The sequence below is a fragment of the Gadus macrocephalus genome, chromosome 5 (assembly GCF_031168955.1).
Source record: "Gadus macrocephalus chromosome 5, ASM3116895v1".
Taxonomy (NCBI): Eukaryota; Metazoa; Chordata; class Actinopteri; order Gadiformes; family Gadidae; genus Gadus; species Gadus macrocephalus.
This window is the reverse complement of record NC_082386.1, coordinates 14,975,419-14,998,302: the sequence shown is the minus strand read 5'-3', so window position 1 is coordinate 14,998,302 and position 22,884 is coordinate 14,975,419. Positions and strand designations below refer to the sequence as shown.

Genomic DNA, 22,884 nt, shown 5'->3' with positions numbered 1-22,884 from the left:
GATTTTATAGATGATTGATAAACAAATTGAATTAATAGTATACTATTTCCACATCAACTTAATGACATCTAAGATAGCAAAAACAAAACCATGAATATGGCGTCTTCCTTTTAACAGTGCAAAAAAAAACACAGATCTGCTGTCAAGTAAAACCAGTCAAAAGGACCAGTGGAGAGACTTGACGGAGCAAATAAACAAAAGCCACTGAACTCTAGCGCTAAAGGGTGCCGATGCGGCCATCATGTGAAAATGTGATCAGTCAGCTGACATCCCCACAGGAAGAGGTCAGATGACGGCTGCTACTGGGGCTATGCTATGGTTTTAGCCAGTCAGGTGGCCTGGCTGCTGGGTTGTAGTCAGTGAGGGAGAGGGAGAGGGGAGGAGGCGAAAAACAGGGTGAAAAGCAGCAGAGAGTAGTCAAGGACAGGGCAAGGGGAAAGCTTACCTTTGACAGGTCCGATGAATATTATCTCAGAGGCTAGGACAGAAAGGAAAAGAATACAGGGGATAGGAAAAAAAGAAGGACAAAAGAGACAAATGAAGGAAAGTAAGAGGAAAGAACAAAAACAAATCAAGGCCAGAGGACAGAATTAACAGTTAACTGGAAACGCTCATAGGAAAAAGAGAGCGAGAGGAGGGAAGAACAGGAATACATGGAAATATAAAGAGGAATACGAAGATAAAGAGATGTTTGGTGCTTTAATTTTTAAAAAGGGCATACGACTCAGTTTCCCCCGAATTGCAGGCAAAACACACATTGGCACATCTGACATTTTCGGTCACCCATCCCTGGTCATCCAACACAATGTGACAGATGATGAAACCCAGACAGCAGTGAGGAGGAGGGCGTCGGTTCGATGTCCACCATGTACACATACATACCGCCGCGCGGATGTCAAATATGTTGCTGGCCATCCAAGGAATGTCATCACTGTGTGTGTGTGCGTGCCCGTGCGTGTTTGTGTTTGTGTGCGTGTCTGCGTGTGTGTGAAAATGGTAAGAGGAGACGCAATCGGCCCCAGTGGGACCCAATGAGCCTCTATCGTGACCATGAGCTGGGCCCCTTGTTCTGACTCACAGGAACAGCTGGGGGTGGATTAGAAACATGGCTTTCCCAAAGTAATCACACACTTTACAAAAAGGAGAGTTGGGGGCATATTAAGTAGGAAAGCTAAGTGAAGGAAGGCTTTGGACATGCCAAATTTGTATTTAATACTGACAAGAAAATGATTTGATGTGTAAAGGGAGAGGCCTAATGGTTCTACTGGACTTCCTGTGTGGGTACGACATCGCTGCATCCCTGCGGAGCCCCGCTTGCCCTTGTGATTCCCATCAGAAGACCCGGGGATCTAGGATAAGTCCCGGGGGGGGGCTACGATAAGTCGCGGGGGGCAAGAAGGCCAGGGCCTTTCCCAAAACACCACCAAATAACTCCCCATAATCTGCCCGTTAAATACACACGGCTTCTGTAGCATGTGATCTGATAGGGCCAGAGCAGGAAGTGTATGCGCGGGTCACGTATGTGTGTGTGCGTATCCGTGTGTGTGTGTGTGAAAAAAGAAAGAAACTGGAACGGCAGTGTACAGTAAACAGATTCTGCACATTCCTTTTGATAGCTTGTGTCCTCCCATCCTTTTTCTAGCAGTGCAGTCAGCAGTCGGAGCGTATTATTTTGAAAGGAAGGGAGTGATTTTGGTGAGTGACTGGAGCGATAGATTCAAATTAGAATGAAAAGAATGTAAGGTGGGGATTGTGCGTCGAGCGTCCTTAAACAAACATAATTGAAGCTTCCTTCCTGACCCTCGTTTCTTCCGTGTAATTATACATGTGAAAAAAAAAATTTCGGGGGGTGTTCCGATGTGAATAGGATGAAATCGAAGGTGGTCCGCGACAGGAAAGGACAGGGCAGAGCCGACCGAGGGGGGAGCAGAGGTTCCCAAACCCGGACACAATGGCTGCCATTCACTGCGGCTCTGTGGCGTGAGCGCGAGCGGCTGGCACTAACCTCGAGACCACCATTTGGCTACATTCGCCATCGCCCGCTTGTACGTCCAAGGTTCCCATCGTCAGGGGAAGGAGAGGAGGCCAGGGAGGGGAGAGGGTGGGAAGGAAGGACGGACGGACGGGGGAGGGTTGAGAGAGTATCCTGCCACTTTTGCAGCCCTGAGTTTTGGGTTTGGAAACGGCAGCGTGACCAACTATGTGTGGAATTCAAACCATTCCTGGTCGGCACCGCTAAGGAGCCGGGAGCTGGGTGCCTAAGGTCCCACGCTGGCCCCAACTCACACGTTCTTATTTGGTCACTGCAAACACTGCTGCGATCTGTATTTATCCTGCTGGCTGCCTCACCGCAGAGGAAAACAATACGAGGGAACCTGCTATTTCAACCTGCTCCTAAAAGTGGATGTTTACGCTTCAGAAATAAAGCAGAGAGAATATCACAACCGATGTCAGCGTTTTTTAAACATTTTTGCCGTGCTTAATGCATCAATACATTGAACAATGTACTTTATTTTATCTTTTTATTATTTATTTTTTTCTTCCGCTAAAATAACCGTTGGAAATAGATTGCTGAAGGCTGTAATCGACCAACCAAAACCAGCAAGGCCGTGTTGTAAATCCATGTATATGTCAAGGGCAAAACATATCAAAAAGCTCTACCTACTACTAATAACAGCTTGAAGTGACTCTTGAAGAGTACTCTTGAAGATTACTGCGGTGCAATCTCATCAAAAATCTTCATAATGTATAAACACTGTTTTTATGTTCTGATCCTTTTGAAGTACACACACTCACGCCTTAATGGGAACTTCAATGGGCTGTGTCTCCAATGAGTGCACTCACACCGGCGCCGCAATACTAATTTCAGGGTCTTTACTGCCTGTGTGTGCAACGCATTTCTGAAGGTTTGTCCCGTCTGTTTGTATACAATTTGCAAGCTTTTCCCCCTTCCATCCCATCTCCCCGCATTACTGACCTATAATGGAAGGCCTTGTTATGTTCTTTAAATCCCCTGTTTTAATATTTGAATGATACCGTTTTGAAATGTCCATTTAATATAAAATGCTTCTTGTGGTAAGGAATTTCAGGGTAACTCCGTTCATCAACCAGAATGCATCACTCTCTGATTGCAGTGAACCGTCTCCATTTACTTTAAAATGTGTTTGGTTAAGAGCATCTTTAAAAAAACAACAACATCCCGGGTGTGTCATTCCCGACATTCGCCAGAGGTGCTTGACCGAACCTCCACGTGCCCACATTTGTAGAGTCCCCGCAAGACATGGCTCATGGAGGCGTGATCCGCCTGAGTACTCCCGCCCCCACCTGGCCACCCCCCCCCCCGTGGGGCTCACCTGATCCGGGCGTCAGCATGGGACCCTCCAGCTCTAGGGCCTCCTCCTCTGCCTCCTCCAGCTTTTTCTTCTTCTTCTTCGGATCGCGGGGTTTACGCAGAAGAGACAACTCCTCTGGGTGCCGGATATCTTTTGGGGGAGGAGGGAGAGAGGAGAAAAGAGGTGAGGTCGAGTATCATATGTTTATGCCAGAGTTGATGTCACATGAAAACACAAGCCTGCCCAGCAACCAGCTGCGGGTGGGGGGGCTCAGATGATAGGCCAGGAGGACGCACAGATCTTGTGTCCCCGTTGTCACAGGAGACCTGATTTACGCACGCTGCAACCTGACTGCCTGGAATGGCCCACAGGATGGGAGGCCAGGCGGAGAGTGCAACAGGGGACAAATGACGTAAACTAATCTGGGGGGGGGGGGGGGAGAACCATGGAAGAAGAAGAACAGAGAGGACACGATGCAGATGAAGGGTAACAATACACAGCTGCATTCAGAAGACGGGTGGAAAAAAGATTGCAGATCTCTTTTTCTCAGGACCCCTACAAATCTTCATGGAGCTGTAATCCCCAGCCTAGACTGGGAGGACAGGGCCTCAGTGTCAGTCCATCCCTCTCTCGTCTACTCTCTTCCTCCATCCGTATGTCTCTAGCTCTTCCTGTCTGTCAGCACATTGCAGCCTCACACACACACACACACACACACACACACACACACACACACACACACACACACACACACACACACACACACACACACACACACACACACACACACACACACACACACACACACACACACACACACTGACTAATGGCATTAGTGACATCAGGGGTTCCATTATCTCAACACTGCTAACATTCAGATAGCCAGGATGCTAAAAACCAAGTAAACAAATCCGATTGCAACTCACACTGTGTATGCATGCTAAGAAATATGTTGATGTTTATGTACGTGTGTGAGTGCATTCCTATGTACCCGTGCGTGCAACTCAAAACGTTTAAGATACATAGTCCAGATTTGGTCTGATGACTTCAACAGAGTAAGAGTCGGGTCCCCCAATCCTGGACCTCCCCATCGCCTTCCCTCCTCTCCCCCTCCACCGCCCCCAGGGTCGGCGAGGGAGGCCAGGGAACCATCACTCAGTGGCGGCCATGACGCCGTAGGAGGGCTCCGGAGGGAGGGGAGGCTGCTGCGAGCCAGGAAGCCTGGAAGGAGCAGCACACGTATCGTATGCCTCATATGGTCTGCACTGGGACCCAACTGGTGGAGAAACCCAGGGAAGGCTGAGCGATAGAAGAGGCCAAAGTATATATCTCATTACAACGCAGTTTGCTTCATCTGTGGTAGATTGCAGCAGCAGCCTTCCCGGAACTTTTTGGTTGGTGCGTTGCCTCATGCCCATTTACGATGCCATCATGGAGCGCATCTTGTGTAACATAAAGAGTTGAGACCATAGGGTGATGGGGGGAGAAGAAAGAAGGAAAGAAAGAAAGATGTGGAAAGAGAAAAGGACAGAAAGGAAGAAGAGAGAGAGAGAGAACCTATTGGCCTGGCGAGAATTACGTGTTTAGTTTGTGTTACTAAAGCAAAAGCATTCCACTGGTTTTAAGGACTACCAGATGGGAGCTGGCTCTCCTTCCTCCTCCCACTCTCTCGTTCCCTCTTTTTCTCTCCCCCTCGCTCTCCCTCCCTCTCAGCTCTCTTCTGGTCCGCAAGGCACAATCCCTGTGCCCTTATACAGCCATGCAGTCGTGCTGCCTAGCTCTAGCCCGGTTGAGCTGTGCAGCCTAACGTGTGTGTGTGTGTGTGTGTGTGTGTGTGTGTGTGTGTGTGTGTGTGTGTGTGTGTGTGTGTGTGTGTGTGTGTGTGTGTGTGTGTGTGTGTGTGTGTGTGTGTGTGTGTGTGTGTGTGTGTGTGTGTGTGTGTGTGTGTGCATGTGTCTTCGTGAAATATAGCAGAGGTATGTGGCATTTTACTACGATGTCAAACAAACCAAGTCACTCGTATGATTTATTCCTGATGACCTCAGAGCAAATACCACCAGGAGAATTAAAATTATCTGTCCGTCTGCAGAGCAGGAACAAATTGTGACACGACAAAAAAAAAAATCAGACATTTAAGAAGGATTTGAAATGTAGCACGACTACGCGTGTTGTATTCAATTGTCAGAAGTGGGTTTGTTGTTATGCATCGTAACCTTCTCTCTTTATCTCAATCTTAAGAGGTTTTATTAATTATGAAAGATCCCAAAACAATTATGAACAATCTATATCAATTAGAGAAACTGGCTAGCAAATATCATATTGGCATGTGGTATATTTTATTGCAGCAATGATTTTAAGAGTCGGAAAGCTTTCGGTGAATAACAATTGCATATCGGAATACCCCTGGTCAGATGAAGCACACAAGGGGAAGGAGAGGAAGATTCTTCTAGTCTAGTACCTAATCTCCCCTAGAAGTATTATCACTGCTGTCAAAGCAATTTGTCCCGAGTTTTACTATTTGTCCCCTTCTCTAAGCCACAATTTGAAATGTACACTTAGGAGGATGGGGGGGGGGGGTCTGTTGAACATGTAGGGTGATAATCCAACAAGTGTGCAGGCAGGCTGCTACTGTACGCTCAGCTTTCCTACACTAAGCAGACTCTGTTCAGGTGTGGCCAGGAGTGACAGTGCTAGACAGTTCAAGACCTCAATACTAGAGCTAGCGTGACTTACGTAAGCAGACGCCCAGTCAGAACAGGGCCTTTCTCGGTCTCCTCTCGTCTTTCTGTGAGCCCTGGTGGTGAATGGGCCTGCGGCCAGGTAGCAGGGGGATAGACAAGCAGCCAGAGAGAGTGAGAGAGACTTCTACGATAGCATCCACTCCTTGGAAGCGATGATTCACCAGAGTGAGCGAGGTTAGCCGCAGAACAATCACACACGTCGTCATATTCTAATTTTACAGTGCCACGGTCTGCAAAGTAAACGTGGCCTAAAAGAGAGAAGGAGCAGACACCCCTACATGGAGGGAAAGGAGAATGGAGTTGAATAGGAGATGTCTGCCTCGACTGTCGCCTTGAGGACTCGGTTACTCGTGCTTTGTACGAGCTGTTTTATGGGCTGCGACCTGATCGATCAGTTAATATCCTGGGGAGATGGATGAATCAATACCTTGTTTCCTTGGTGGATTGAATAGACTACAGGATACAAATTAGACCTTTGAGTACGAGTCAATTATACCCTTCGCCCCAGGAGGATGTGAATAGAGAGTAGGGTACGTTGTTGAGGTCCAAACAGACTAATCTACCATCAAGTTTAAAGACAGACTGTACCCTCTGAAAAAAAAAACTGAAATACTTAGATGTTTATTTAACTCTTTAAAACCAGCCAAAGGAAAAGCACTGCTTGTCCGGCAAGCTGTGAAAGGCTTCAGACGATACAGTTAAACGGCCAATCACAAAAGGCTAACCCTCTTAAATGTAGGGAGGTGCAGCTGAGGCCAGTAGCACACTTCTTCAGTGTTATGAAAACAGGGGCTGGGAAACATTGGGCAGTGAGGCATTGAAGGTGGATGGCCCTTGAATCAGATTGACCACATCCACCTTGCCCCTAGAAAACCCTAAAATCCTCTTATTTAAGGTTGTATTAAGGAGGATGGATGGAGTGCCCCCCTTCCCCAAGAATATCGCTCACGCTAGCTAGATGTGTCAAACCTTCTACATCATAAACCTTAAACATACATTACCATGACCTCCATTGCAACGTCCATTTCATCTCCAATTTTGAGGGAATCAGACCATGAACGAGGGAATGCTAGGGCAAATGCATGATTATACAACATAGGGTAAGGGTAGATAAGGAAAAGTTCATGACTGTCATCATCGATGATGACTTGCATGTTAGCTCAGAGTCCTTCGTTGGTGAGCTAGTATAAGACAAGGAGGGAAGGAAGGGGAAGGGTCATTCGATTATACTAACGTAGGCCTCCAGCACTGCAGTCATGCGTTAGTCATTGGGTATGAGTGTATTTTCCTCATGAGGAGTTAGGGATATCACACCATCGTGAAGGGATGGTGGTTTGACTTAAGGCAAGCAGAGTGCAAACACAGCCTGTGAATATCATTGTATCTCCCACAGGGAGAATTGTTAAACTTAAACATTGTCTAGGACTAGTAGCACACCAACTGTAGTAGATAAATACTTGGGACATGGAAACAAAACATAAGACATTAATCTTATGTTTAACCGTGAGAAAATTATGTCTGGCATGTATACGTTGTGCGTTTGACCTGCCAACTAAATGAAAAGCTTGAGAAAAATCTGGAGTGGACAGGGGTGATTCAAAACATTAAAGAAAATGTTGCTATGCTGTGAGAATATAGTCTTCTCTTTGCAAACATCCCCAAATGGACTGTGCCTCTTTCAAAGAGGGATTAGCCACAGCTGTCGTCGATGTGAGGAGAATTGACCGATGATAATTATTCAAACCATTCTGTTTCACTATCAAGCGGTTTGTAAACATTACCCCAAAAGGTCTGTACCTGCCATTTAGGGAAATGTCGAAAACGTGTAATGGAGATAGATTGGTTATCAATTGCTGCATAAACCCATTCCCTGTTTTTCCAAAATATAATAAGATGGTCTGCAATTGACTAAGAATTCTCACAACAATCAATCATCATCTGGAATTAAACTTGTGAAAGGAGCAGGGGCTGGATGCTACACTGAAGACCGAAGGGAAAAAAACGTATCCTAATAAACTATATTTTAGGCTTATCCCCCCCCTCCCATCCGCCCACTTTGTCTGGAGAAAAGGCCATTTGGACAGACCTGGTTTTGTCTTCTCGTCCCTCTCGACTCTATACTGTGCTGCTCTTAGACAGCCAGCGGAAACCACAAAGGAAACTGTCTGGCTGAACTAGGGCTGCCACTAACGATTAACCAATTTTTTCCATTAATCCATTATATTGTCGATGAATCATTTTGGCATTTTGGCCATAAATATCTTTGCTAGCTCAATTGGATCTGCGAGCAATAAAAACTAACGGATGATATATCCCAATATTTATTTGTCAGGCTAAAAGTAGCAAATGGTTGGTGTTTAATTGTACAAAAACAAAATCTGGCCAATCGTTTCAGCACTAGACTGAACCCCGATGATGATAAGCCAAATCAAATGCTTCCAGTACAGACAATGTAAGTCACTTGAGACACCCATCATAACAGATAGGGATAAAAGTTATAGTGGACTCCCTCATCATTAATTAATGTCCTACTGGATGAGGTCAACAAGGTGTTGTGAAGAAAGTACTAGTGAAAACAAATGGGTCTACACAGCTACTGTAATTCATATTGCAACAATCAAGGCATGCAGAAAGTCAGCCAAAAGCAATTTGTCCTCCACTGCCATGGACTAAAATAAATGTAATAGTCCAAAGAAGCAGAGAGATACATTCCTGACAAGGACTAGCCAAAAGTGGAGCTGTTGGTTCCATCCGTGGCTTAAACAAAAATCATATTTTTGTTATAGGCTAATTCATTCCATATAACTGCATAGCAGGCCTTCTCTGAGCCTCTCCAGAAAAACCATCCATTCCAAGAAAAGAAGGCTTCCAAGAAAACTGCGCATTGAAACCATCCCTCACTTTAGCTGAGTCAAAGTAGGGTGAATTCAGAGATTTGATTAAATTCAGACCATCGGACAAAATAACCAATCGGTGTCCAGGAGGCTGTCCGTTCAAATTGGTCAATGTGATTGGTGACACCAGCGTCTCCCCCCGGGGGCGATGACTCATTGGGTAAGGGCAATGCGTGAGGTCTGGAGCCGGAGCAGATTTTGGAAAAGTGGGTCTTCCCAGGTCACAGGGTCACTGGGCTCCAGTGAGTAACCTTTCTCCCCTCTCTGACAGGACCCATTTGGACCAGTGATGGAAAGTATCAATAGCAGACAGTCCACGACCCCTTGGTGGTGCCGCTTAAGGTTAGTTAAATACTTTGATACAGACACGCTGTACTAAACAGGCCGTCGGGAGAAGAGTGACAAGGGATACGACAGGTGATGTAAAGGGGTTTCACTTTAGTTCAGTGCTTGCTTATGTTATTACCTGCCCTCATCCACTTCAACATAAATGTGAGTGTCTTTGCTATGTTGTGGTGAGTCAGAATTGATCGTCTCTATATCAGAGCAGCTACACAAATGGGCTTACACACCAAGGACACCTCAATGTCTCCACGATATATATTGGATTGGTGGTCAAAGGGAGGTGAATACAGCAGACGACACTTGAGACATAAAAATAAGATGAGTGAGGTAGGTCGTGTGGAGAGCGAATACAAAACATGGACAGCGATTATCTATAAATAGCCCAGAGAAAGAAAGATCAAAACAAAAATGCCAATTTTACGCTACCAAATATAAAAAAAAAAATCATCTTGGTTTGTGTGGGGCCATTTCAAACCACCTCATGAACACTTGTCAGTCCACTGAAACTTATTAGGGGAAAAAGACAAGCGTAACCACTTACTGAAGGTTTTGCAGATGTCCGAGACGGCCTTGAAGACACGGTCGGAGAAGTTGACCTTGACCTTCATGTGCTTCATGTTGGGCAGCTGCAGGCGCAGGAGCTTGTGCTGCGGCGTGAAGAGCAGCCTGGCGTCCGCCTGGATGCCGTACTTGTCCAGCGTCCAGTGGGTTTTCAACAGCCAGGTCTTCTTCTTCTCCCACCAAAGAGCGTGGTCCGACCAGTCCTTCTTCACATCTAGGTACGTCAAAGGAAACATCACAGGGTTAATCGATTGCCCGGCCATCATGCAGTTAAGTACAATTTAGTCGTTTAACAGATTTGTATGATGATTTATCTAACCTCCATTTTAGGTTAGATAAACAATACAATAGTGTAGTGGTTGGGGAATGTTGGGCATGATCAATGGTGCTTCCAGGTGGAGTGCGTTTTTTAAACCAGAAGACATTGCGGTACATCCCCAGAACCTTAAACACCCAAAACCCTAAACCACCCCCACAACAACACACCCTGCTCAATTGCAACCTGGAGATAGTCAGGGTGAATTCTCGACAAGGGTTTCATCGTTTTCTTTTCTTTGATCATATTTCCCTTTGTGCAGATACATTCCTTTGATTCCCTGCTAACGATTACAGACAAAGGGATAGGCCAGAGCGGTGCCCAAGGGTCCGATTGCGTACGTGTAAGAAGAGAAGACCCCTCTATGTGTCTCACACTATGGGGACCTGACATCACCAAATATGTCCCTCCCGGGCGGATGTTCATGTTTGGGGTGGGCTGGAAGAGGTGGGGACACCGCAGGGGTGCAGAGCGATCCTGGGGTGCCTCGGATGGGGGCTATGTGCAGGTAGATAGTGATGAGAAGTTTCAATGGGACTGCTGTTTGTGAGACACGGATATCAGGTTCATCCCTCCCCCTCTTTGTTGTCGTGTCACGGGGGATCCCTTCAAAAAGCACCACCGTGCCACCCAAAACCCCAGTCCACAGGCCCCTGGCTGCATGGGGTGGATCCACACAATGGAGATGCTTATGATGTGCGACATTTCATGGGAAAGAAATTCATTGGAATTTAAAGGAGAAAAAGCTGAAGGGATTTGAGGAAACTCAAGGCAGCTGTTTGACGGATCAACGTGATCTTAATCCTGAGTCGGCGTTAGGTGAGGGTTTTAAGTGCTGGAATATAATCGATGAATTCCCCCAAAGCCTGGGGGACGTGCAGAAAATGTAAAACTCCCCTTCTCGTAAGGGAACCATTGTGTCCCTTAGGTCCATTATCTGAAGATCCTCGATCCTAATGCATTTCAAAATATGTATTCACCTGGCTAAAAGGATTGAATGCAAATCGTGCCCTCTAGCTCATGGTCTAGGTCTGATAAAGAGTTAGACAGAACATTTTGTACGAAGCAGTAGACAGTACATAGTATGTATGAAGCAATGTCCATAATGACAGGTTTGACCTATATTAAATTATATTTCCAAGATTAAGGCCTGGAGGTATTCTTTGAGGGGAAAGTAATATAAGAGCATGCGTTTTACTCTTGGACGTCGTCTTACAGCTGTGATGTCATCAGCATCCAAGGGGGAAGTCATTTTTCCAGGCAGTATCCTGTTTCCTCTCTCTGCCTGTCCACACCTCTTGCTACCCCTCCTCAATTCAATCTCTAGCTCTCTCCCTCCCTCCCTGCCTAACTCTGAGCTTTTACTTGCAGTTTCTCAGTGAGTAATTTCATCGTGGGGGGGTCTTCTAATTCAAATGGTTTTAACTTCCGCGTTTATTTTGGATGAACCCCATTGACACACAACACGTGGACACAAGAATAAACATTGCTGAATATCTTTCTGATGCAGAATTCTGGTGTCTAATATATGAGATAATCAATGTGGTCATACATTGCATTAGGATGAATTAAACATATATGCAAATTCAATGAAAATGTCTGCCATATTGTTGAGTCTCAGCTGCTCATTATCTTAATGCCCATTAGTCAGAAATCAGCAGGTTGGATTCATTGCCACACATTACTGGTATATCTTCCCAATGTCAGAAAGCATGGTTCATGACCCTGATTTCAAAAAAATCATCTGCTTAATATTCCAGGGCCATCTCTCATTAGTTTAGTGCTTCCTCACCCATAATATTTCCATCTATTTATTACAGAGTTTGTACAGATTACCCAAGGGTCTATGAAGCCATTAGAGCCATCAAGGACAGCTGTATTTCATCTGCTTAGGCGAGCTATCCATACAGGACAACACATCAATACACGTTAGCTTTCTATTTGTCCTTTGCTTTGACACAGAGCTAATTGTATTAAGCTTGAACCTAGTGTGTGTGAGTAACGGAAGGGGAGGAGGCGGTGGTGTTAATGATGGGATGGTGGAGTGGCTTGTGGGTTACCTTGTCCTAACCTCTTGCCAGTCAGTCAAACCGCAGGGTGCCATAGAAACACAAAAGCTTGGCAGCCTTCTGTGCATGTCCTGTCATTGTGCTCTTGTTTGTGAGCTAGGCACACAACGGTGGCATCCATATGCATCACTGACAACACTTTGGTGTTCTCTTCTAAAAAAAGGGCAGGGGGTGAATGGAGCTACGGTGTATTAAGCAGATGATGACGGATGCTAGGGGAATAGGGACGAGCAAACAACAGCAGGATGTTAGCAAACCAAACCCCACCTCGCTGAGGTACGAGAGACCGCCAGGAGAATAGCCACAGGAATCAAGGGAGAAGGTCGAAAGTTAAAGACAGCATCTTTAATGCAAATGCCATTTTGGTCCCTGTTGTCCCCGTCCCCTTCCCCTGCCCACCCCTCCCAGGACGGTGTGAATGTGATGGGGAGGGGCATTTGTTTGTTGAGCTGTTTGCTTTTCAGACCTTTTAGTCTTCCATTCCATTCCAAGCTTTCAATTTTCTTCAACGCCAGAAGGGGAGGACACGTGTGTTGTGGGAATCTTTTAGCAAGCAGCATGGGATGTTGCTGTCATCATTGTGCTCCGATATCTCAGCTGTGCTCAATATGACTCCATTGCTGCCATTCTACAAATGACACCAGACATCACAGGCCATAGCCGAAGTCCAAAATAATGAGAGGGAACAAGAGAGGGAGCGGAAAAATGGAAATAGATCCAAGAGTATTCTGGTCTGTATTCTCAGTTTTTTCCCCTCGTAGGACGTAGTAATTTTGGGTGTCTGAGCGCTGGGCTAGCCAGGGCAAGCCAGCTGCCAATATTGGGCAGTTGAGGTCTTGACCACAGTTCCTGTTCTACAAGAGGTTATGTAACCACTGGTTACCCCTACACATGCACTGAGCTACGTGCACAAGGTACGGATACTGGTAGATAGGGCCGAAGTATAGATGGACATACACTTTAAAATCGTAGATCACTCACTACATAGAGGACCGCTCAAGACCCTCCTTCCGGCAGAGCTCATTGGCCGCCGGCGCCGCCGCCCCCTTACCGAATCACTGTGACGTCAGGCAAGGGTCGAACAACATGATTGGACGAAAGGCTTGGGGGGCAAATCTGGTAGCCCTCCCTTGGGTTCTTTCAATAACAGGCTGGTAATTTAATCGGCTCAAGTGGAAGGAGGGAAGGGGCCAATGGCATCTCTCTCTGGTCTAAAAATACAGCTCCGGTCCGGCATGACGTAATGCCGCAGCAACATGAAACATGGGCCTAAGTAATTGGCTACATAAAATATGGACGGTGGGGTAGTGATTGTGTCAGGCAACATAGAGGATGGGGGGGCAGCTGAGATTATGAAGGGAGGGAGGGATGTGGCAGGAGGGGAAAGTATGTTTTTATGACCTCTTTGGGCACGTGAAAGAGGATACGACTGGTGCTATCCACGCACGTGTTGTGTTGGTTATATATCTCTCTCTCTCTCTGTGCGTGCGCCAGCCATTTATTAATCAGTTGGCTTGCTTCCCTGTACGCAAGTGTGTGAATGTTTCTTTCGGTGTGAGTGCAATTACGTGTGGTCTAATAGGCTTGATTAATCTGCAAGTGTTGTCAAAATTGCCTATTTTTCATACTCCCGGCATCGCGACGATTAGCAGGCCAGTGGCTAGCCGGCCTTCTTCCCAGCCGCTTCCCCTCTGCTCTACATCGTGTGCCACGGCTAAGACAGTGTACAGCGGAAAAAGAATGCACATAATACAACTCAACAAGAACCGCTACACTATCCTTCAATTACAGGGGAGTCAAGTGAAAAAGTGTATTTTGTGAAGGAAATGGTTATGTGCTTGCACTATAATCAGAACCGAGGACACGGTTGGAAAGACTACCTGGCATTAAGAAGAAACTTTTCCTTTTTTCTTCCTTCTTGGACCCTCCTGCTGTAGCTTCCTCTTTGGCACATTCTCTTTTTCTCTCCCTCTCTCTCCTCCACATTCTCCACCTCTCCTCCCCCCTCCAGCTCCTCACCACCAGAGATCGCTCGGTTCCATCCCTCCTTTCGTAGTCAGCAGAGTATCTGGTGTTTACATTAGAAGAGCGTGGTGTTTATGGAGGAGAGGGGCGGATGGATGGATGGGCCAGGGGGGCTGGATCTTCAATTGAGAGAAGCGAAGCGGAGGAGATGGCAATGAAGGAGCCGAGGAGAGAAGTGTGACAACCATGTGTGTCACCCCGTGTGGTTCCATGGCTGTCTGACAATACCAATAGGACCCACACAGAGAAATCAAAACTCAGAGGGATTTTCAACCAGACCCCACCCCAGAGTCACACTGAGTTTAAAACACTGAGCAAAGAGTCAATACTAGCCTGGCTTTTTGGTCAACGGCCACAAAAACAGCCAATGTTTCCATTTTTAGCAATTGTTCATATTGACATTGCCTGTCTGTGACATTGTTGTTAGTTAACCGCTCACTGTAAATCAAGTTAACAGTGGGACAGGTTTCAGGTCTATCACTGAGATCATACCGATAGCATAGCCAACATTTCAAGATTTCAGACCAGGAGAATAACTGTACCTTTTTATTTTGTTATTGTTAGGGAGACAAATGGGATTGAAATCTGAGCAGTCATGACAGACTTCAAAAAGTGCCTTAGAAAGTATAGACACATTGGGATCAATAGGACTAATACCGCTTTTCCACCGACAGCACCAGCTCAACTCGCCCCGCCTTTTTTTGCGTTTCCATTGCAAAAATCTGGTACCTGGTACTATTTTTGTCTCACCTCCGTCGAGGTTCCATGAGAGCTGAACCGGTCCTTTCGTGTGACGTAAACAGGCTGCTGGCCACTGATTGGCCAGAGAGTGATGCCACTGGACTGCTCAATATGAGCAACTTACCACAGAAAGCGATGTTACACTTTACAAAATAAGTGAAAGCGTGTGCACGCGGAGAGGGGGTGTGATTTCAGACGGGGATTCCATTTTCGGAACTACACCGGCATCTTTAAATAATAGCATCAGCGTTCAGTCAACAATAGTGATTGATTATTGAACACCGCAGGATCAGCACGCAAGAACACGCCGTGGACCGTGACAGAGGTGGAGACGACCCTGTGTGTAGCCCTGTCTGTTTATGTGTCGCGTGCTATGCGACCCGCCCACGTTGAAGAGGTACTTTTTTAGATGGAAACACGAAGTGCTTGGAACCAAACCAAGTCGTGCCGCGCTAAGTCGTGGCATGTTGAGCTGGTAATGTCGGTGGAAAAGCGGCATAAGTGTGAGGGGCGTCGTCATAACCCGCGTCACACTTTAGTTATTTCGCTAAACCAATGTAAGGCCGGGAAATGCAATGTTCCATGCTCTTTGGGGTTAGACATGTTTCAAAGAAATTTCGTCTGTCCTGGTGTGCTGGTCAAGCTGTTGCCAGGGCAACTCATGTTAGTCGCCGGCAGAGTGACAGCACAACAGCGGGGAGCGTGTTTAGACACACAACAAAGAAACTGTGACACAACACACAGTGCAGCTTAAGCAGGGATCTCAGCTGGCTTTTCTGTCCTCTCTCTTGACCCATTTCAACATCTCCCTTCCTCTCTCTCTCTCTTTAATACTGTTAAGCCGTCCTCTACCTCGCTCTATCTCATCTCCCCACACATATCTGCAAATATAGGGTGAAGGTTAGCATTGACAAGCCATGACACAGGGGACAACTGCTCTACTGCATTGTCCTAAAATTAGATCTACTGTATAAATGGCTTCTGGGCATTTGGCTTCACACAGTGCAGCCATCTGTAGAGAGAGATGGTATCACAACAACATCAAGAATCACGGCAGATTTCTATCATACGACTGAAAACCAGATCAGTTAGGCTGGGCGGTGGCGGGGGGTGTGAAAGGTGTAAAGTCTTGCCATTGTAACAGAGGTGAGATTGAGATCAGACACGGTTCACGTGTTGGGGTTGAAAAGGTGACGGCTGGAGACACTAGCACGAATTTGAGAACGCAACCCGGCATAAAAAAAAAGAGCGATAAAAACCTGTTTGCGCACAGACGATAAGTAATAGCTAAGTTGAATAGTTAAGTGACAGATAGTAAGTTAATGCTGCGCGGCAGACAGCCTTGTGGCCAACTACAACGTACTGACGTTCATTCCATCGACTGTTGCATAACACACAAGGTCACAAGGGTATTCTTAAAAGCAACACGTGATCATTGTGATAAGAAGAAAGCACAACAAGTACAAGATTACTTTGTGAGATGCTTCTCCGTGTCGAGTACTTTTAAAACAGAGCTTTCCCTTCATCATGTTGATACATCAAGGTAGACACAGGCATGTCTGATAAATGCAAAAAAAATGCATATTCAACAACACAGCAGACACTCAGTGTAGACAACAAGGCGCAGGCTTTAAGCAGCAGGTCACACGGGACCAGTGACCTCTCTCATTGACAGGCATACAAAGAGCTGTGACTTGGGACAAGTTCCTGCTGCTGTATGGTCAAGGCAGCCTGAAGGAACATCAATGGGCTGGCAGAGTCCCACAAGAACAGCCCTAATCTCTCCCTATGGGAGCACTGCTCCATGCTCACACACACGTACACATGATGTTGGGGGATTTCTTACCATTTTCTTATGGCTGCGTTGAGATGTGTATGTGTTCGATTTACTGTTTTAGCCATAGTCGGCAGTTTGAGAATTATTAAGGAGAGAAGCGCTCTATGATTAAACACACACACACACACACACACACACACACACACACACACACACACACACACACACACACACACACACACACACACACACACACACACACACACACACACACACACACACACACACACACACACACGAAGAACGAGAATTCCTTCTACAAGTGTGTCGACGGTAGTCTCAAGCCATGTCCTATCCAAGCTGGGAGGATTCACCAAAGTTCCAGCTGTAGTAGGAAAGGCATCGCAAACTAATAGCCAAGCCCTACAGACCCATGGTTTGTATCAATTTGTGTCACAATCCAAACACAGCCAAACAAGGGGGTGGCACACCCTCCGCCCTGGCGCAGCCTCATGCAATTAGGTGTCCCTGGCCCCGCTGCCGTAATGACATTACAAAAGTGACTCCCAGCCTTTGACAAATGGGGCATAGAGACGTAGAGTATCCATCCGGCCCCTTTGGATTCCATCTATCCATTCGGCCAGACATCCCCCCTTCCCCCTGAGTGCGAGGGAGCCGGGATGGGATATGCAGCCTCGTCGGCCTGAACGGCAAGCAACCTCGCTAATGCCTCTGAAGCTCGGGGAGCCCCGCTTAACATCCGAACCTCCGAAACGCATCGCTCCTTGGACAGTGAGCCTTCAGGGAGCAGGCCGGGGAGCTTTCACCGAGATGAGAGTGGGCTCTACGAGGGCCCACTGCCAGGGTAAACATTGAGGCAGACTGCAATCCCTACATTTCCAGAATGTCCCACACCACCATCTCTTTTGAACCGCATTACACAGCGTTAGAAAAAATGGACAATCAGTTGGAGCAGGCCCAACAGATGTGCGTGGAGAAGAAAGAACATGCTGCCGACACTGAAGACCGATGTTAGAACTGGTATTATCCCATTAGCCTATGAAATGAAGTGTGAAAAGAATGCATACGGTCCCCATCTGCTGCTTTAAGAGTCCAATTAGTTCTTCATGGAGCCTAATCTTAGAGGGGGAAAAACACGGCGTGACACGGTCGTGTAAACCTTTGCCACTCGATAGCTTCCAGTCGGGTCCAAAACCTTACAGCCCGGGGTGACAGATTGGATGGAGGGGAGGGGGAACGAGACAGTTGAATAGAATCAAGCCCAAGTAGCTTAACACAACATCAGATCGTTTTACTGCACCGACCCACAGGTGTGTGGTGTTAAAATAACACAGCGCCCCGACAGCTTCCCCCACCGTCCTGCACGGCTGGCCGGAAGAGAAGGGGACTCAAAAGGAAAACACATAAACCTCCTGATTCACAAGGGGGCCATGAAAATACTTTGCACTGCACGGCTGGCATGCCAAACATAACTCACTGCTGCGTCAATTTGAAAAGGGCAAACCACAGTATTAAAAGAATAAAGTGAATAAGCAAGAGAGTAGTGATAAAGGAGAGAGGTTTGGACATCATGTTCCTGTGCATCCTCAGGTCACACAAAAAAAACGTAATTTTCATTCATGCATGACATGATGTATGCATGTGTGGGTGTGTACGAATGGCTTAATACAAACAAAATCGTTGCAGTTGTAACAGGAAAGCGTTAGCCTGGGCAGGACCCCCTACTTAAACTAACTACTTCCTTCTGGCCAGATTAGAACGCAGGTCTGATGTGTTCCAGTACGTCAGCCCGGTCATCTCCGAGTCTGTGGTGCAGTACAGTTACAAATCAATGAGTCTCAGAAGGCGAAGCAATGTCCAACATCTGAGATTAACGATGTATCCAGCCAACAAGAAGACTGGAAATCGAGGGACTTTGTACGTAATGTATGCGAGAAAAAGAGTGAATGCAGTGCAGTATAGTTTCACAATTTGCCCAAGAACAGGATACAGCTTTATCTCACCACTCCATCTAACTCTCTGAAGGGTATAATGGCCCCACTTTCCCCTTGACCCAGTAGAGAAGGATTGCAGCCTTAAAAAGTCCCGAAATACTCAAAGTGATAGAAAGATTGCAGAAAAGAGAGCAGGGGAGAGTCAAGGGGCAAGGGAATGGGAGGGCGAAGGCACGCAAAAAAAATGAAAAACTGGCGGGATGTTAGGCATCCTGTGTTAGATCACGTCTGTTTCCTAATGAAACCTGTGCTCCATTGTCAAAGGGGGGGTCAACTCTCCCTGACCACCCCTACCTCTTTCTCCCAGTTACTCATTTAAAATAAGTCATTTATTAGAAGTGAAGTCACACCACTTTTTTTTTATTTAAAAAGTCCCCATTGCGAGAATGGCTAACAAAAGCTATGATAAGATGTGCCAGATCATGTATAAAAGTGTCTACTGTTACTTCGTTTCACACATAGTTTGATAATGCCAAAACACATAGCATGTCATACAACTACAATGTTAAACATAGGTCTCCCCAAGGCGAAGTAGACTATGTACCATCAAAGTATGTATGTTGTGGCTACCGATGGCCCCCAGTGGCCCGTGTTGCATTAGTGGAGCCTAGTTGGGAAGCCAACGTCTCACTGCTCCAATTGGGCTTGTTCAAGCCCAACATATCTCTTCATTGCATCCATCCCTAAGGGATCTATGAACAACTAACTACTGATACTTTCAGTCAAAATAGTCACAAGTCATTGATGATGGCAGACACGCGAAAACGAGATGTGACGTCACAGAAAGAAAGGAGGAAAGAAAGAAAATTCCTACATCACAACACTGGAAGAGATAGATGCTGGAAGGACCGACCTTGACCAAAGAGGAAGTGTATTTTGACATTGACATCCTTTTGACTCTCCACAAAAAACTTCTCAGCTGTAAACTTCCAAGAAGCTTCTTAAAGTCTTCAGAGATATTGCAATACATGCAACTTCAGGGAATTATAGAGTTAGAGATAGAGTTATAAAACAGAAACACTGAAAAACTGATGAATGCTTACAGGATGTTTATTTTCTTGTCTAAATGGCCTGAGCTTTTAGAGAGCGGGGCAATTAAGAAGGGAGCACAGTGGCAGTTGTAGATCAAGCAATGAAAGGATAACGGGAGGGGGGGGGAAGGGATGGGAAATGGGGGTCAATCAGTTTACTTTAAATACTGCTCTCCTGGAGAGATGCAGGGGAAATGCAGACTGTCGCAGGCTCCAATCAATAACGGAGTGCTTTCCTGGCATTTGTCTATTTAATCCATTATAGAAGGCCACGCAGAGGGGAGTTCAGCTTTAAGGGAAGAGATCACAGAAGGATGGATTGAAGGAAGGGAAGAGAGATATATATATATATATATATATATATATATATATATATATATATATATATATATATATATATATATATATATATATATATATATATATATAGAGAGAGAGAGAGAGAGAGAGAGAGAGAGAGAGAGAGAGAGAGAGAGAGAGAGAGAGAGAGAGAGAGAGAGAGAGAGAGAGAGAGAGAGAGAGAGAGAGAGAGAGAGAGAGAGAGAGAGAGAGAGAGAGAGAGAGAGAGAGAGAGAGAGAGAGAGAGAGAGAGAGAGAGAGAGAGACCAATTAAATCCTGTTTCTCTGTGTGCAAGGGCATGCAAACAAAACCCATGTACATCAAACAGGTGTACGTCCATGAAGCGAAATGGCAAGCATATTTTATTAATCATAATAATAATAAATTATTAATTGCGTTAATATAGCACTTTTCAAGATACCCTAAGTGCGTGTGTGTGCATGTCAAGTAGTATTTCTTCAATATATTTTTTACATAATATGTAAAATATATACATAATTTCAAGTAAATATAGGCTAGCTAGTAGCTACTATGACCCAAACTGTCCTGCGATACTGGACTCTATAGATAGTTCAAAGTGCCTCAAACAGTGTGCAGCCATGTGTAAAGTCTGCGGTAGGGATGGGTTAATGATTACAATGGAAAATAACCTGTTGACTCCAGATAGTGAGGGAAAAAAGTGGCTAAATTAAACTTCAACTGACTTTGCTGTGTAAAAACCAACAATGAAAACAGATGGTTGAAAGGGGGTCTCTGGAAAGACAACAAGTGCGGAGAAAGCACCCACACCCCATTCACTCACTCATTGCAAAAACATCCAATGACTGACCAAGGTCAACAAGCACACATCACATGTTAACTCTAAAGGGCTCTTTATGGTTCCACGTTCACGCAACGCAAGGGGGTTACGGACCCCTTACGTCCTTGCGGACCCTCCTTGCGTCCAGGGCAAGGGCCGGACGTGCGCCTCCCAAAAATCGTAACCTTCTGTTGAGGCGTCGCAGCAGAAAGGGCTGTGATTGGTCCGCTTACTAAAACCCAACGCAGAACCATAAAGGTTCACGACTGCGTCGAAGCGTCTGCGTGGACATTGCGTTGCGGGAACGTGGGACCATAATCAGCCCTAAAGGGGTGAGGAACTCTCCATCGGTGAATCCAACAAAGATTCATAAACACCTGAAATGAGGTCCGAGAAAGTCTATTCAATTGTGAAACTGGAGAAGCTGAGCACTTGCCTTCGAATTAAAACATAGTCTTGGTTTAATTTGTCTTACAGTCTCAGCAAATGCATAGCCTATGCTATACAACCACTCCTATACACTAAAGAAAGATTGATTTAGCTACACCCATTTCAGAACACAAGGCAGTCCAATCTATTCCAAAAAGACCAGACCCTACCCCAAATAAAACAGTTCCATTTTCTAAACAGAAGCTACACACATTGGACTCAAAACAATGGATAAGGCCAGGCCTTGAGTGCAACTGCAGCCCCAATGAATATGTGCCATGCAGCAGCAATAATAAAAGCACATGAATCCTGTTTCGTTGCAGCTCCGTTGAAGACGCCCCCAGAGAACAAAGACCTCAATTATGTGGAGCGCTAACAGGAGAGCTAAAAACAGGGACCATGGCGGGCCATAAGGAATACTTAGCATTCATGCGCTGTTGGCGTCTGCGCTACGCACTCTTCAGGCCCTACCCAATGAGCCCCAGCGTTGCCTCCTGCCAGAAACGCCCGCCACTGACCTCTCTCGCTATCCTCTGTCTAACAAGGCAGCGCTCAAGTGTCTGGAACAGAGGGCTCTTGTGCCCGCTCGCACTGTGCACTTGTCCAGTGCATGGTTGCAGTTACAGAGGTGTATGTGAGCCAGTGGGTGGGGAGGAATGACAGGTCTGGGTTCCAGTCATTCTTTCTGTTCACACTGCAAGGGTTCTGATTATTCAACTCTTAATGAGTGGTGAAAAGGTTTATTCTGAAAACATGGTTTTTATGGTGGGATAAATAACCTACACATAGACTTCATGGTACTATTATCAGTTTTGCCTTTCTATTTCATCTATCTACCTGCCGGAAATTAGCCATCAAATCCAAAGACTGATAAGACACTGAATTCTTAAAAAGGGATGCAAGTACGCCTACAGGTTAAAGTAGAAAACAAGGTACAATTGTGCACACAGCATATAATGCTAGCTCCAACCTCTAACGGCTACAAAAGCCCATAAACACAATGAATGGACATTAACAGTCTGATTCATCCTGTTAAAAAGACATTTAAGAAAAACACGCAGCTTACCGAGTTTCTCCACTAGTTTCAGCATGACACCACCGATATGGATTTCCCCAGTCACCCTCAAAGACACGTCCCTTTTGAGGTCGGTGACATGCATCTTCAGTTCCCATGTCCCGTCGGCATAGCAGCCATCGGGCATTCGGATCCCGTCCAGCGCCATCCTGTCAAAAGGGAACGAAAAGGGAACGAAGAGGGGACCAGGAAGTTTCATCAGAGTTTGGAGACATCAAGGTGGCCTCAAGCCTGTTGACCTTCTGTACGTAGCGTATGGAGCACGCTGGATCAATCCAATGCGATGCATATCATTTATAATTGATATCTCTGCTCAAATAGAGAAATCAACATGGAGAAGCCAATTTTTCCATTTAAGTTGTATATTGTGAAAACGACCTACATATCCCCCCGA

General features: G+C 46.0%; 1 protein-coding gene across 4 annotated transcripts in view; it reads right to left on the bottom strand.

Annotated features, from left to right (window-relative positions):
• The window catches only part of fermt2 (FERM domain containing kindlin 2), a 39,901-nt gene that overhangs the window by 16,297 nt on the left and 720 nt on the right, over positions 1 to 22,884 (bottom strand). For 2 of the 4 annotated variants that reach the window (XM_060052697.1, XM_060052699.1), the window contains exons 2-5: positions 22,482 to 22,639; positions 9,854 to 10,087; positions 3,354 to 3,482; positions 446 to 478 (exon numbers count right to left, since the gene is read on the bottom strand). In XM_060052697.1, coding sequence (XP_059908680.1) covers positions 446 to 478; positions 3,354 to 3,482; positions 9,854 to 10,087; positions 22,482 to 22,638 — 553 coding nt within the window. In that variant the 5' untranslated portion in view covers position 22,639. The remainder of the gene's footprint in view (positions 1 to 445; positions 479 to 3,353; positions 3,483 to 9,853; positions 10,088 to 22,481; positions 22,640 to 22,884) is intronic. The other 2 variants (XM_060052700.1, XM_060052701.1) reach the window with 1 other exon arrangement.